General features: G+C 52.0%; 1 protein-coding gene across 4 annotated transcripts in view; it reads right to left on the bottom strand.

The window, feature by feature from the left end:
- Window positions 1–13,880, bottom strand: part of SH2D4A (SH2 domain containing 4A) — a 58,613-nt gene extending 44,733 nt beyond the window's left edge. For 2 of the 4 annotated variants that reach the window (XM_081524347.1, XM_081524348.1), the window contains exons 1-3: window positions 13,343–13,757; window positions 7,755–7,850; window positions 7,475–7,681 (exon numbers count right to left, since the gene is read on the bottom strand). In XM_081524347.1, the coding sequence (XP_081380473.1) occupies window positions 7,475–7,655 (181 nt within the window). In that variant the 5' untranslated portion in view covers window positions 7,656–7,681; window positions 7,755–7,850; window positions 13,343–13,757. Of the gene's footprint in view, window positions 1–7,474; window positions 7,851–13,039; window positions 13,103–13,342 lie in introns of those variants that run through there. The other 2 variants (XM_081524349.1, XM_081524350.1) reach the window with 2 other exon arrangements.
- Window positions 13,881–14,907: the final 1,027 nt, after the last annotated feature.

Below are 14,907 nucleotides of genomic sequence, written 5' to 3'. Positions count from 1 at the left end.
CCAAAATAAACAGCTCATACAGCTCAATACCAAAAACAAAACAAAACAAAAAACCACCCAATCAAAATGTGAGCAGAGAACCGAAACAGATGTTTTTCCAAAGAAGACATACATATGGGCAACAGGCACATGAAGAGATGCTCAACATAACTAATTATTTCAGAAATGCAAGTCAGAACTACAATAAGGTATCACCTCACACTGGTCAGAACAGCCATCATCAAAAAGATTACAAATAATAAATGGTGAGAGGGTGTGGAGAATGGGAAACCTGCCTACACTGTTGGTGGGAACCAAAGTTGGTACAACCACGATGGAAAACAGTATGGAGGTTCCTTAAAAAACTAAAGCTACCATATGACCCAGAAGCCCCACTCCTGGGCATATATGTGACTTCTACCGACGCTGGGCTGTAGTGTCCATATGCTGCCTGAACTCACAACACCCCAGGAACTGCCCACCACTCTGGCTGCTCCTCGTGGTCACCCATCTCTGACCCAGAAACCAGAGGGCAATTGCCTAGCAGGCAGGGCCTCCGGGATTTGGGTGCTATGGCCACGTTCCTTCTGACCGATGCCCGTGTCAGGTGTGCCTTGAAATACGTAGAGCATCACCAAGGCTGTTAGCAACCCTACTCGGCCATGAGGAAATCAAGGCTCAGGGAGGGTAAGTTACTTGTCTGGGATCGTAGAGCTGGTGCAATGGAACCAGAGTTCCTTACCGGCCTGTGAGGCAGTAAAACCTGTGTTTAGAGCCACCTCTGATGCACTGCTGGGTATGTGGTCACCGTCTCGGCCGTGCAGAGCAGGACAGCACCAGCCCCACGTGGGTTTTAATGAAGACCAAGGCCCAGTCACGGGCTTCCCTGGTGGTTCAGCAGTAAAGAATCTGCCTGCAATACAGGAGCCGCAGGAAATGCGGGTTCGATCCCTGGGTTGGGAAGATCCCCTGGAGGAGGGCATGGCAACCCACTCCAGTATTCGTGCCTTGAGAATCCCATGGACAGAGGAGCCTGGAGGGCTACAAGCCATAGGGTTGCAAAAGAATCGGGACATGACTGAAGCAATTTAGCACAGTAAGGCCCAGCCCTATGGGGACTTCCCTGAAGGTAGTGCGGTAATAATTCTGCGAGCCTATGTTTTAAAACTTTGAAAATATTTATTCTAGAGACTAAAGGGACAGAAAGGGAGCTGGAGAACCCACAGGGTGCCACCATCCCGGGCAGCAGGTGGTGGCACAGACAAGTGAGTAGGTCACTCGGGAGGGAGGCCAGCTGGTCCACGGCTCCAGTGGGTGAGAGGGAGCATCCAAGTGGGCATCCGAGTCCAGCACTAAACACGTGAGACCCAAGGCCGTCACACTATCCAGCCCAGAGAGAGCCCAGAGCAGGCTGGGACGAGCGGCTCAGAGCAGACTCAGATCTGACGTTCAAACCCGGACTCCACCGGTGACCCGCCCAAGTCACTTTCTCCACGTCTGTTTCCTTATTTGTAAGAATCAGGTGGCGGGCCACGTTCACCTCCCTGGATTCTTATAAAGATTAAATGAAATGACACCAACACAAGGCTTCTGCCTGGCACTTGCTAACAGCCCTGCAGGTTGGTAGGGAGAACCTCCATGGGATGGAGCAATGGGAGTGTGCTGAGACAGGGAGTAACCAGGGGACTCCCAGGCTTCCAGCTCTGGTGACTCAAAGGAAAGCCGGCCACAGATCATGGTGGAGACTGAGAGGCAGGAGCAGGCCTGGAGGACGAGGGGGAGAGCTGGGATGATGCTGAAGAACCTGGCTTTGCATCAAGGGCCCAAGGGTCTTCTGAGAGGAGATGCTCGTTGGGTAACTGACATGAGACCAATGCTCAGATAAGAGGTCTGGTTTCAGAAATACAGGTGTGAGATTCCATAAAGAGAAGAAGAGATCTCCCAGGGAGGGAATACAGAGACCCTGACCTTAACCTGGTCAGGGAGTCTGTGAATGAGGCTCAGGGAATCTGTCAACATTGGGAAACTCTGCAGCAAATGTCCTCTGTACGGATTTTCCTGGTCCAAGCTTTCAGTAAGTTTTGCACGGAGTCTAAGGGACCCTCAATCCCACCTGAAGGTTACCAACCACCAGGGTAGAGTGAGGCTCCCCTGGGGAACACAGGTATTCAGCGTCAGGCAGAGATGTAAAAGAAAACAGTCATGGAGACAGCAAGAGATCACGACGCGAAGAGACTCTGAGAGGCAAGTCACTCGGCTGAGGAATCAACCGAGCTGAGAACTGAATCCAGCAACAGAGGTCACTGTGCTGAGTCAGGAGGGAAGGGCGGGGAGGAAGTAGACATGGGAGATGGCACACACCAGGGCCTTGTCATCATTTCATTGAAACGGGAAGGCTCTGCATAAAGGAGCTCGTCTGAGAATCCTCAAGTGAAATTTCACAAGCCCAAGCCTGTTTCAAGGATGCACACGGAGCCTCTCAGTCACTGCCCATAGTGACCAGAGCCTGGCTTCTTCTTCTTCACCAGCTGGAGAGGTGTCCAGTGCTGGGCAGCCTCTACCAAGTAAAGGTCTCCTCTTTGTGCATGACCGGAAAGAAAACTCACGGAATAAAGGCTCCTCGGCAGGACACCCACATAAGCACACGTTCAGACGTGTGCAGGCCACCTGCAGACAATGGCAACTGTTACCAAGCTCCAGGTAAGCTCGAAGTGCCAGGTAGGCTGAACAAGGAACAACGTTGGTTAACAGTGCCAGCTATGGGAGAGTCAGACTCAGGGTCACTGACCAGCTGCTGCCCTGAGCAAGTCAGTTAAGGTCCCTCCGTCTCCCTTTCCTCACCTGTGAAATGTGAAAGTAACTCAGCTCCAGGCTTGGCTGCGGTTATTTCATGAGATGATAGATTTAAGCACGGAGTTCAGGGTCTAACACACCAGCAGCTCAATCGGCTCTGCTTGGTGCCACGTTTACAGTCTAGAGCAGTGCTGTCCAATGGGAGCGCCGCCTGTAATTATACATTTTCTAGCAATCCTACTAAAAAACCAACAGGAGACTGTGCAAGATGATGGAGCAGAAAGGCCCTGAGCTCACCTCCTCTCACGAGCACACCAAAATCGCAACTATCTGCAGAAAAACCGTCCATGAAAAAGACCAGAACCGTCAAGAAAAGATCTTCTCCAACCAAAAACATAGAAAAGGAACCACGATGAGATACCCCAATGAGACAGATACCCCAAGGTGGGTGAGCCACAGACTGGAGCTTCTCCTACCGGAGTGAGAGTTCTGAGCCCCAGGTCAGGCTCCGCAGCCCAGGGGTCCTACTCTGGGAAGATGAGCCCACAGAACATTTGGCTTTGAAGGCCAGCGGGGCTTAATTTGGGGAGTTCCACAGGAATGGGGGAAACACAGACTTCACTCTTAAAGGGTGCACACGAAATCTCACACATACCAGGACCCAGGGTGAAAAGCAGTCATTTGATAGGAGTCTGGGCAAGACCTACCTGTTGGTTTTGGAGAGTCTCCCAGGGAGGAGGGGATGGCTACGGGTCACCCTGAGCCCATAAATACTGGAGGCAAACATATTTGGGGACCTTTGATCGTGAGGACACTGCTGCTGGCAGCTGCCATCTTGGCTCATTAGTGCCAAGACCTGGCCGCACCCAACAGCCTGCATGCAACCCGTGCTGAGATGCCTCAGGCCAAACAACTAACTGAGTAGGAATGCAGCCCCAGCTATGAGCAGGCCGTAAGGACTTCCTGTGCTCACAGCTGACTCTAGACACGCCTCTGGACTTTGCCAAGCCCACCAGACGGCCAAGACCTAACTCCACACACCAGCGGGCAGACACTGGCCCTTTCCTCCAGGAAGCTGCACTAGTCTCCAGACCAGCCTCACCGACCAGGGGCAGACACCAACGGCAAGAAAACTACCATCACACAGCCTGCAGATCCAGGCCACCCACAGCAGGGCACACCCTACCCAGGGACCAGCCAGGCCGTGGCCCCTGCCCACTAGAGGCCAACACAAGCTTCAGAACACCCCAGACGCCATACCCACTGTGTCGGGAAACAGCCCCCCACCCTCCACCCCACCCCTGCCCAATGATTTGAAATGAGTTCTGGGATCCTGGGCCCTGTGGCCAGATTCCATGATCGGACTCTGCCTGCCAATAATCCAGCACTACCCTCAGGACCCAATGTCACCTGTCCGTGGGTGGGCAACCCCCCTGGAGTCCTTGGGACCCTGATTCCACCTACCAGTGAGCCAGCACTAGCTCCTGGACCCCCTAGGATTCCTCAACCAGTCATTTTGTGACCAGAGCCACCTAACCAACAGCCAGGAGCATTCAGACAAGGCAGGGCCTGAGAATCAACCGATGTAGGAGCCAGCCAAGCCAGCTGATGGCCCACGGGCTCAGCCTCCCACAAGAGAAGGGCCCACGCAGGCCTCTTAGGGAAAATCCGTAGAGCATACGGCTTAAGCATCTAGAGGGGTGAGGGCTCTAAGACACACAGAACATCTTCAGAGGGGCCCTTCTTTAAGGTCAGGAAACGTAACTAACCCACCACACACATAAAAATACAAATAACAGTTTAGAAAAAAAGGAAAAAAAAACAAGGCAGCAGAGGAACACGTTCCAGATGAAGGAAGAAGATAAAACCCCAGAAGAACTAAAGGAAGTGGAGATAAGCTTTCTACCCAAGAAAGAGCTCAGGGCAGTGCTTGTAAAGATGATGCGAGAACTCAGGAGGACCGCAGGTGCACAGAGCGAGAAGTCAGAATTTTTAAACAAAGAGTTAGAAAATATAAAGAACACCCAGAGAAGAATACAATAACTAAAATGAAAAATGCACCAGAAGGAATCAAGAGTAGACTAAATGATACAGAAGAGTGGATCAGCGAGCTGGAAGATGAGGAGTGGAAATCACTGCTGCTGAGCAGAAAAAAAGGATGGAGAGACATGAGGACAGGTCAAGAGACCTTGAGGACAACATCAAGGCACTAATGTTAGCATTATAGGGGCCCAGAAGGAAAAAAGAGAGAGAATGAGCCTGAGAAAATATTTGAGGACATAATAACCGAAAACTTCCCTAGCCTGGGAAAGGAAATAGTCACCTCAGCCCAGGAAATGCACGTAGCTCCAAACAGCAGGGGTCCCCAACCCCCAAGCTGCAATTGCTCCCCATCACTCACACTACCACCCCCCACCATCCCCATCCGCGGAAAACCCGTCTTCCCTACAACCAGTCCCTGCTTCCAAAAAGGTTGGGGACCACTGCCACAGAGGATGAACCCAAAGAGGAACATACCAAGACTCACTGTAATTAAAATCACAAAAAATAAAGATAGAGAGAGAATACTAAAAGCAGCAAGGGAAAAGCTTCCCAGGTGGTGACAGGGTTAAAGAATCCACTTGCCAATGCAGGAGACGCAAGAGAGACGTGGGTTTGATCCCTGGGTGGGGAAGATCCCCTGGAGAAGGAAATGGCTACCTACTCCAGTACTCCTGCCTGGAGAATCCCATGGACGGAGGAGCCTGGTGAGCTACAGTCCATGGGGTCGCAAAGAGTCGGACACGCCTGAAGCGACTGAGCACGCAGCACGGGAGAAGCAACAAGTAGCACACGAGGGAAGTCCCATGAGGCTAGCAGCTGATGTTTCTAAAGGACAGAAGGGAGTAGCACAGTACATTTAAAGAGACGAAAGGGAAAAACCTACAACCCGCAAAGGAAGAATTTGAGCAAAGAACTTCATCTTACATCACCAGGAGGAGACCAACTCAGCAAACATGAGAAACCCAAAGTCTCTCAAAGAGCTCCAGGCCACCGATTCCCGGGGACAGAGCCTCTCTGCTTCCCCAGTCTTCACAGTCACCCACCACGTCTGCATGTCACGTTCACAACTAATATGGTGCCAAGAGGCCCCATTATACTTGGTTAACTCAGACCAAAGGATGCAAGGAAATGGAGAAGCCAGATCAGAAATATACAGGCTCATGCTTCAGTATGGACATGTTACCGCTAGAAGGAAAACCAAGGATGTCCTTGGAGAGTGTAGAGTACTGTGAAGCCCAGTAGACCTGGGTACCAACTGGGGTGTGACCTTGCATTGATTACTGCACTTCTCCATGTGTAAAATAGGACAACTGATACCTGTTTTGGAGAAATATCATGAAGATGACATGTAATGTATGTAAAAGTGCTTTGCATGGTGTCTGACAAAACAGGGGTTTAATAAAGAGCTGCCATTGGTGATAATAATAATAATAAATGAAGTACTCATATTTATTTCCATATCACTATAAAACCTTAATTGGAGAAAGGTTTTAATAAAAGACAGTGCAAGGAAAAGGTCACTAAACTGACTTCCTTTTTGAGTCTGTGCATACAAGGGAGATTAATTTTCTCAATCTTTGAAACCCTGAATGGTTTTATCAAATTTATTTTTCCTGGCTTAATGAAAAATGAAGAGAAATTGATCTTTGAATGCCTCTCTAAGTGACCTTGAAAACTGTTTTTTTCGAAAACCACGGGTATTTGTCCATAACAGAGTGTGTGTGGGAAGGTGTGTGTGTGCACTAACATGTGCTTTCCCACGTCTCTGTGTGTATATGCTTTAACCCTGATGTACAAGGAATTCCTTCTCGTCCATGGTCCCAAAGACACCATCAAGCTACCAGGGATTCCTTGGGTCAGGAAGAAGTAGTACATCTGAAAGGTGAACTCACACTAGAAAAATTGGCACTATGACCTTTTTTCCTTTTAGTAGTATTTGCATCTTGAAAGTGAATGTCCCTAAAAACAGAAAACTCAAAGAAACATCTCTCAGAGTCTACAGAATGGAAACAGCATCTCTAGAGAGATGCAAACATAAAGACTTTGCATGCTGGCATCAGAACACCAGGCAGGGGCTTCCCTGGTGGCTCAGCTGGTAAAGAATCCGCCTGCAATGCAGGAGACCCCGGTTGGATTCCTAGGTCGGGAAGCTCCCCTGGAGAAGGGATAGGTTACTCACTCCAGTATTCTTGCCTGGAGAATCCCCACGGACAGAGGTATCCGCCGGGCCACAGTCCATGGGGTCGCAAATTGTCGTACACGACTGAGCGACTAAGCCCAGCAAAGCAGAATACCAGGCATCTGGGACAAGAGGAGGTGGACCCCTCCTGAATGCCCCTCAAGTCCAGCTCCACGTGACTTTTTACTGCAGCTGAAGGTCAGTCCAGTTTCAAGAAAGACATCTGCTCTCAGCCTCGCCACTTGAGTACTTCTGATCGTGTGTGTGTGTGGTGTGTGTGTACTTGTGCATGTGCGTGTACTTGCACAAGCATGGAGACTTCCGGTTCATCAGTTGCACCATGAAAAGCTCAGTAACACTGAGAGTCCACCTGCCAAACCAGACCTCGAACCCGGCTAGCTGCTGACCAGTGTGAAATGTGAAAAGGAGCCGGGAGGCAGCCTGCCGCCTGGGCTCCCAGGAGAAGCAAGCTCCACTTACCTTTCTTGGGTCTGGGTTTCACTGGCAAGGACTCCTGTTTTTCCATTGCTGCTTCTCTTTCTTTCCAGCGGCGGACCTGCTCCTCCCTCATCTTGAAGAACAGGATCTGCTTCTGTTCCTCGTTCAGCTCTGCCAGCAGATCAGGATCTATGTACATCTCTGACAGGATCTGTTTCAGCATCTTCACAGGGCTGGAGTCTTTTACACCTGGGGCAAAAGTTCTTGAGAACGGCTTCCAGGGCTGCCTCCCCTGGGCTGGCACGGGGGGGCACCCACAGACCTTCCCGGACGCTCGTGGGGCTGGGGCGATGGCAGTTCAGCACACCGGCTCTGGGCTCCCACGCCAGGCCCCCTGTCCAAAACGCCACTCGTGAACCTGCAGAGAGCAACAGCCAAGACGCAAGCATGTTAAAAGGTGCAAAGGCCAGGACAGGCTCAGGAGTAAGCCTGGCGGAAACACAGATCTGCTTTTATTTCAGGCAAGCTTTGTTAAGAGCTTTGTGTAACCTGTATCTTGTAATTTCCAAAGATACTTTAACAAAAGCAACAAAAAATAAACCCTAACTTTTTACCGGTCAATTTCAGGGAAACAAAAAGTTAACAGAGGTTTGGCTTCTCCGAACTAAGCAAACACGTGATTACCTCCGAGCGCAACAAACCATCAGGTCCACAGCTAAAAACAGTTAAAGAGACAAAGGCAGGGATGAAATGAAAAGCTTCTCTCCAAACAATGTATTTCAAAAGAAAACACTGTTTTTGAGATTTCAGAGAATTACCTACCCAAGCCCAAGCGAAGCTTAAGGAAGGAAAAAGAAGAAATAAAAATTAGACCATAATGCAATTTTCCCATTTTCCCTTAAAAGTGGCAGTTAATACACATAATTATGTGCTGTCATCTTTACAAAAGGACAATGCAGTGTTCAGGCAACTCACTAGAACCATGAAAACAGTGCAGAGGCAGGAGAGAACATTCATGTACATTTTGGAAGGTCACCAGGTTTTAGGTGTACCTCTTCCAGATAACCTAATTCACAAGATCTAAATTTACAGACCAGATAAACTGGGGGAGCCATGAAATTAAAAGACTCTTGCTCCTTGGAAGAAAAGCTATGACCAAGCTAGACAGCATATTAAAAAGAAGAGACATTACTTTGCCAACAAAAGTCCATCTAGTCAAGGCTATGGTTTTTCCAGTAGTCATGTATGGATGTGAGAGTTGGACTATAAAGAAAGCTGAGCGCCAAACAATTGATGCTTTTGAACTGTGGTGTTGGAGAAGACTCTTGAGAGTTCCTTGGACTGCAAGGAGATCCAACCAGTCCATCCTAAACGAAGTCAGTCCTGAATATTCATTGGAATGACTGATGCTGAAGCTGAAACTCCAATACTTTGGCCACCTGATGCGAAAAACTGACTCCTTGGAAAAGACCCTGATGCAGGGAAACATTGAAGGCGGTAGGAGAAGGGGGCAACAGAGGATGAGATGGTTGGATGGCATCACCGACTCGATGGACATGGGTCTGAGCAAGCTCCAGGAGTGCGTGATGGACAGGGAGGCCTGGCGTGCTGCAGTCCGTGGGGTCGCAGAGTTGGACATGACTGAGCAACTGAACTGAACTGAAGAGGTGACCAGGCCCATCACAAAGGGTCCTCGCTCTGTAAGACAGTTTCTCAGAGGGAGGAGCCTTGGGCCTGAGCACATAGGTGGGTTCACAGGGGTACCTACTCCACAGAAGGTGTGCTCTACTTTACACATTTCCATTTGGTCTATTTTCAAAAATATAGCAAACCTTCATATTTTTGTCATTAGAAGGAAATGATGTACACATTTCCATTCTGGGGGGGGGGGATGTTTATTTTGTTCCAATGTAATAAGATATGCACAAATAGCTTATTTATTTCAACTCGTCAGGATCACCTATGTTCTAGGAAACGGACTAACAATCCCACCATCTGGCCATGCCCTCTCAAATATCTTCTTCCTCCAAACTAAGTTCAAAGGCTCTTAAGCTTCAGACTAGTCACTCAGCCACATGGCGGCCCTCCCAGGCCCATGGCCGGTCAGTCCAGGCCCGTTGCCCGGTCACTCCCAGGCAGGCCGTCTTGCTCCTCTCACCGCAGGGTGGCCTCTGCAGCTTCACTCCTGCTCTGCCTGCTTGCGCAGCTGTTTCTCCATTTACACCAGCTTTTTCAGAGAAGCAGGAGCAACAGCCCAACAGCCAGGGTACCCAGGGTGGTTTGCATACCAACAACACGTAGTTCCATTCACTAATGTGTCCTGCTGTAGCAGGGACTTTTACTGAGGCTACCACGACCCCCGCTATCTGCATCCTACCATCTGTAGCATTCAAATCCCGGGGCTCAAATGGAACACAGTGTTAAGAGAAATTTTTAAAAGAATTAAAGGCACCGGCTGACTCTAACTCAGTCAGCCATGCCCACCCCAGGCTTCCTGGCTAGCTTTGTATTTTGCTTTGAGGCGACCCTCAAAGGCTGTAACGGCCACACCACTGATGTCCTGTGATGCTTTCCTGACTCTGGGGTCTCCAGGAGGGGGGCTCAACTAAATCTACACTCGAGGGGGGTTTCCAGAGGCTGAGCTCTTGTCTGTAGGTGTCAGAACCGCAGGAAGAAGTAAGTCCTCAGCTCACTGGACTCCAGCGCTCGAGACCAAGTGCTAAGAAACCAAAGTGAATGAGTCCTTGACATTCCGGTAAAGGTCCCTATGCTGGGACATTTCTTGACCAGGGGCCGACTTTCACACAAATAAAACACGGGGACAGGAACTGCCCAGGGAAGCTGGAGGCTTCCGCTCTATTCCGCAGTCGGGAACTAGGCGACTCCCAGCAACAGGGGCAGGGCGGGCAGCGCCTAAACAGGAAAACCCTGAAAGGGCTGAATCCACTCTCCCTTCCCCCACCTGGCACACTCCTGGTCTCCGACGCTGACCCCAGCCACGTGGCCACGACCTTGAGCAGTGAAGGCAGTAACTGACGAATCTTCGTCACAACCTGGGAGTTCAGTTCCTCACCATGCCCATTTCCTACAAGACGATGGAGGGGTTGTGCCCGGCGGTCTGGCTCCAAGTCAGGGGCGTGCAGTTTGCTGGGAGCCCAGAATCAGGCTTTCCTGGTGGCTGGAAAAGTTGGTAAAGAATCCACCTGCGATGCACGAGACCCTGGTTTGATTCCTGAGTCGGGCAGATCCCCTGGAGAAGGGACAGGCTACCCACTCCAGTATTCTTGGGCTTCCCTTTTGGCTCAGCTGGTAAAGACTCCACCTGCAATGCGGGAGACCTGAGTTCGATCTCTGGGTTGGGAAGATCCCCTGGAGAAGGGAAAGGCTACCCACTCCAGTATTCCGGCCTGGAGAATTCCATGGACTGTATAGTTCATGGGGTCGCAAAGAGTCGGACGTGACTGAGCGACTTTCACTTTCACCTTTCAGAATCAGAGCATCGCCAGGATGGGGAACCAGAGGTGATGTTTCAGAAGCAAGTTCTGGCAGCAGCAGAAACGCTGAACCCAAAGTCCGTGAGGCAGGGTCGGCCCTCTCGGGGGGCAGAAGCCTCATCTCTGCAAGTGCAGGCGCCCTTAAGGGAGGGCAGGTATGGAAAAGCCCCCACCCCAGGAAGGACAGTGGGAAGTGACCGACACGCGGGGCTCACGGCGTTCACACGGAGCACTCAGTCTACACAGCGTCCACCCGCAGCTCCAGCCACAGCCCCTGGGAGCAGCAGGGACAGGGGACGACAGGTCCAAGCTCTCACAGCTTCAATCTTGTGCGGTTTCCCCCAAACATGCTTTTTATTTTCTTTGCATTAAAGGTAATTAGTGGACCTTCAGGGAAAGACACTGGCTTCCCCCTGTCCTCACAGAAAACTTAGGGGTCCAGCTGACAAGAATCTTGTGGGGCGAGGCTGCTGAAATACAAGCACTGCCTGCCAGGCTGAGGCTGCGGCCCCGCCGGTATGAACTAGCTCCTTCCTCAAATACAGCGCCGGCGCACCCGGGAGGCCAGCCCTGCCTCTGCCGGGCTGGGTGTCACTTCACATACCCGCGCTGGCTTTCCGTGCCATGAAAGGAGCCTGAACTGTGACTCTGTAACCTGAGGTCTGTGCCACACCATCTAGCGGGGACTTACAGAGGCAAGTGGAGCCAGGGTGGAGGAAGCAGAAAGGAGGAAATCAACTGGTCAGGATTTCCCCTATTTTACCCCCTGACAATCAGTGCTGCAACTGAGTCTGGCACAACGAGTGCAGCGGGCTCCCCCCTGTTCAAGTTCCAGTAAAAAGGCAAGCTGGGCTAACTCAGTTTCTTCTTGTGCAATACTTTTCTTAAAAGACAAAAATGACAAGCAACACATCCACGTCTGCTACTTTTTCCAAAAATAAATTTCTAATGGGTCACAGTCGTCTTCCAGGCCTCCCATAGGTGTGGCCTGGCTCTCATACTTGCTCATACTTTAATGGGGTTTAGGGCCACTGTCCTCTAAACAATGATTTTTTTTTTAAAGGACTTTTTGTATTTTTAATGACTCTGAGGCCTTACCCAAAAGGGTGGTGCAGTGGTAAAGAATCTGCCTGCCAATGCAGGAAATGCGAGAGAGCCGGGTTCGATCCCTGGGTATGGAAGATCCCCTAGAGAAGGAAATGGCAACCCACTCCAGTATCCTTGTCTAGAAAATTCCCTGGATAGAGAAGCCTAGAGGGATACAGTTCATGGGGTCACAAAGAGTCTGACACGACTAAGCACCAAAAAAAAAAAGAAAAAAGCCCAGCCTTTAATTAATCATAAAAATATTGTGATATGGACACTATAACTTTAATGGTAAGAATATCATCTGAATTATAATTCTTTTCAAACAGCCAGCTGTTTTCAGACTTTCAGTTATCTTATTCAACTTTGCGTTATTAAGCTATCCGCACCAAGGTTATCTTTGAGGATAAAATGAATTGGGGGGGGCAGCATCAATTTAGTAAATTCTGTAAAGATTATGTACCACTCTTCAGAAATTTGAAATCACTGCACACAGGTTTATCTAGAAATTTCACTATGCCAGATCTATGCCGGCATTGATTCCACTTACTTCTTCACTGAAAAAAAAAACCAAACAAAAAACCTGTATCCAAGTCTTTGTTTCTATTAAGCAGGCATCCAACAAAGCTTTTAGGGTTGAGCGGACTCTTAGGTTTAGAAAGAAAGGGGCGCTCCGTCGCCTCTTTCCTGTGACTCTTGGGAAGAGAAAGACCCTCTGAGCGAACCTACAGAGACTCCCCGGTGCCCCGGGCGCCTCCCCAAGGGCGCCCTTGCGAACCCTAGGGCGGGGGAAGGTCATCGCGCGACCGCCTGCGGCCACCGTCGGGGCCAGCCTTCGGGCGGCGCGCCCACCGCGGCCCCGCGCGGGCCCCCAGCGCACGCCGCGCCCACGGCATCGGGGACCGCCCCCGGGCGCCCGGTGCGCGCGCGCCGCCTTCCCCGCCCGCGACCCCCAGGCGCTCCCTCCCTGGCAGGCCCGGGGCGCCCCCCGAGGGACCCGGCCCGGAGCTGCCCGCGCGCCCCTCACCGCGACCACCGGCCCGCTCTCTGCGCCGCCGCTCTCCTGCCAGCGCGGCGACACCGGACACCCGACACCGGACACCGGCCCGCCCGCAGCTGAGCCCGCCGGGCGGAGGAGCGCGGGACCGCCCCCCGCGGGGAGAGCCCCGCGCTGGCCGCTCCTGCCGCCTCCCGCCCGCGCGGGGTCGGGCCGCCCGGGCCGTCGGGCGCCGAGGGCGGGGAGGGCGCGGCCGGCTGCACAGACGCGCGGCCGAGACGCGGGCCGAGGGCCTCCCCCCGGCCCGCTGCCAGCCCCCCAGCCCGCCGACACCTGCAGCCACCGGCGCGTCCCTCCGTGCGCCCCGCGTGCCGGGCGGGGTCCGGCCGGGCGTCCGGGCGGGTGGGGGCCCGGGGCCGGCAGCCCTTCTCAGCTCCGCCGGACGAGCCTGGGCTCCAGCGTCTCCGAGCTGCCTTTTTTCCTTTTGTTGACCTTAAGTCAATTATCAAACTCCTCCCGGGCTCTGGTCCGCAAGAGTGTGGTTTCGTACGAGGCCAAGGCCCGGAGGAAAAAGGCTGGGAAGATGGAGACTGGAGACGGTCGGTCCGGGGGGTTGGGGGGAGAGAAAATGAAAGAAGCGCGGAGAAGGGGAGAAGGCAGGAGGGTGAAGGCAGGCAGTGAACTGCGCCCGCCCGGGGCCAGCACAGGTCTGGGTGGCGCCCGGGGGGAGGAGCTGCGGCCAGAGGAGGAAATCTGGGAGGACAGCTCATTGGAAGCAGAGAGGACCCGTCCGAAGGCATTTTGCATTCAGAGGACCGTTCTGAATGTGTGGAGCAAGGAGCCTGCTGTCGTGACCACCCCCCGCCCCCCCAACCTGGTCGCAGGTGTCAGGGAGAAATGAGGCAAACAGCGAGTGTAGACCTGTCTACACAGCCTACCTGACTTGCTCCTTTCAAAAATGAAACCTTCCCATTTCTAGCCTCTCCGAACCTCAAACTTCGGAAGATAACTGGAGAGGTAGAACCTGGGGGCGGAAGACAGGCCTCCAGAGTAGCTATTTGAGAGCTATTCTAAGGATCCCATCAGGGCAGAATTTCTGGTTGGGTTTGGTTCCCACTGCTTATTAACTGAATGGCCTGTAGGGTGTTTCTGGCTGGAGTGTCATTTAACCTGGCTGGCTGCTGGCACCGGCTCAGAGGGAACCCTAACACTCCGCGGTGAAGCAGTTGAAGAACTACCAAGTCAGTTTAATACAGTCCCCAGAGGCATTTAATGAGCGCTTGCTGGGTACCAGGCTGGTCATGGTGAAGCCAGACATGCAGAGAGCAGACAGCCGGCCCCACTGGAGGCAGCACTGCCTTGTACAGTAGCCACGTTAATGTTTCTGCCTCCTTGAAATCATGAACTTGTTGCCAGGACTGATCTCACATCAGTGACTCTGTGACTTAACTATGAGGCTCGCATCACTTGCGTCTGCCTTTGGGCCACGCTCCTGGTGGGAAACATCTCCCCACCCAGTGATCCAGCATGTGTTGTGGGAGGGTTGCCTGCCTTCACGTGCCTGTCGAGTGTGAGGTCTGGGCCACCACGCCTTGCCGGGGGATGGTGCTGAGCCTCTTCCTGCTGGCCACTGGCAAGTCAGGGACACCTGTGAGCGGTGTCACCAGCCGTCTTGCTCTTGAAGTTCTGTTAAAAGCCCTTACCAGCATCCCGGTATCCTCAGATCTTCCCAGGCAGCTTGGACTAGGTCTCCTAGTGCAGATGAAACCAAAGTCTCGTCTCTTGCTTGGACTAGATTCAAAATCAGGTATTTCCTAACTTCTGTCTTTCGTGCCATCGTTTCAAAAAGTACACAATTTCATTTTAGTTTTATAAAGGTTTACTGCTGGTGATCCCAG

This window comes from Giraffa tippelskirchi, chromosome 8 (genome assembly GCF_054371585.1).
Source record: "Giraffa tippelskirchi isolate mGirTip1 chromosome 8, T2T-mGirTip1v1.2.pri, whole genome shotgun sequence".
Taxonomy (NCBI): Eukaryota; Metazoa; Chordata; class Mammalia; order Artiodactyla; family Giraffidae; genus Giraffa; species Giraffa tippelskirchi.
This window is presented reverse-complemented; position numbering and strand designations above follow the sequence as displayed.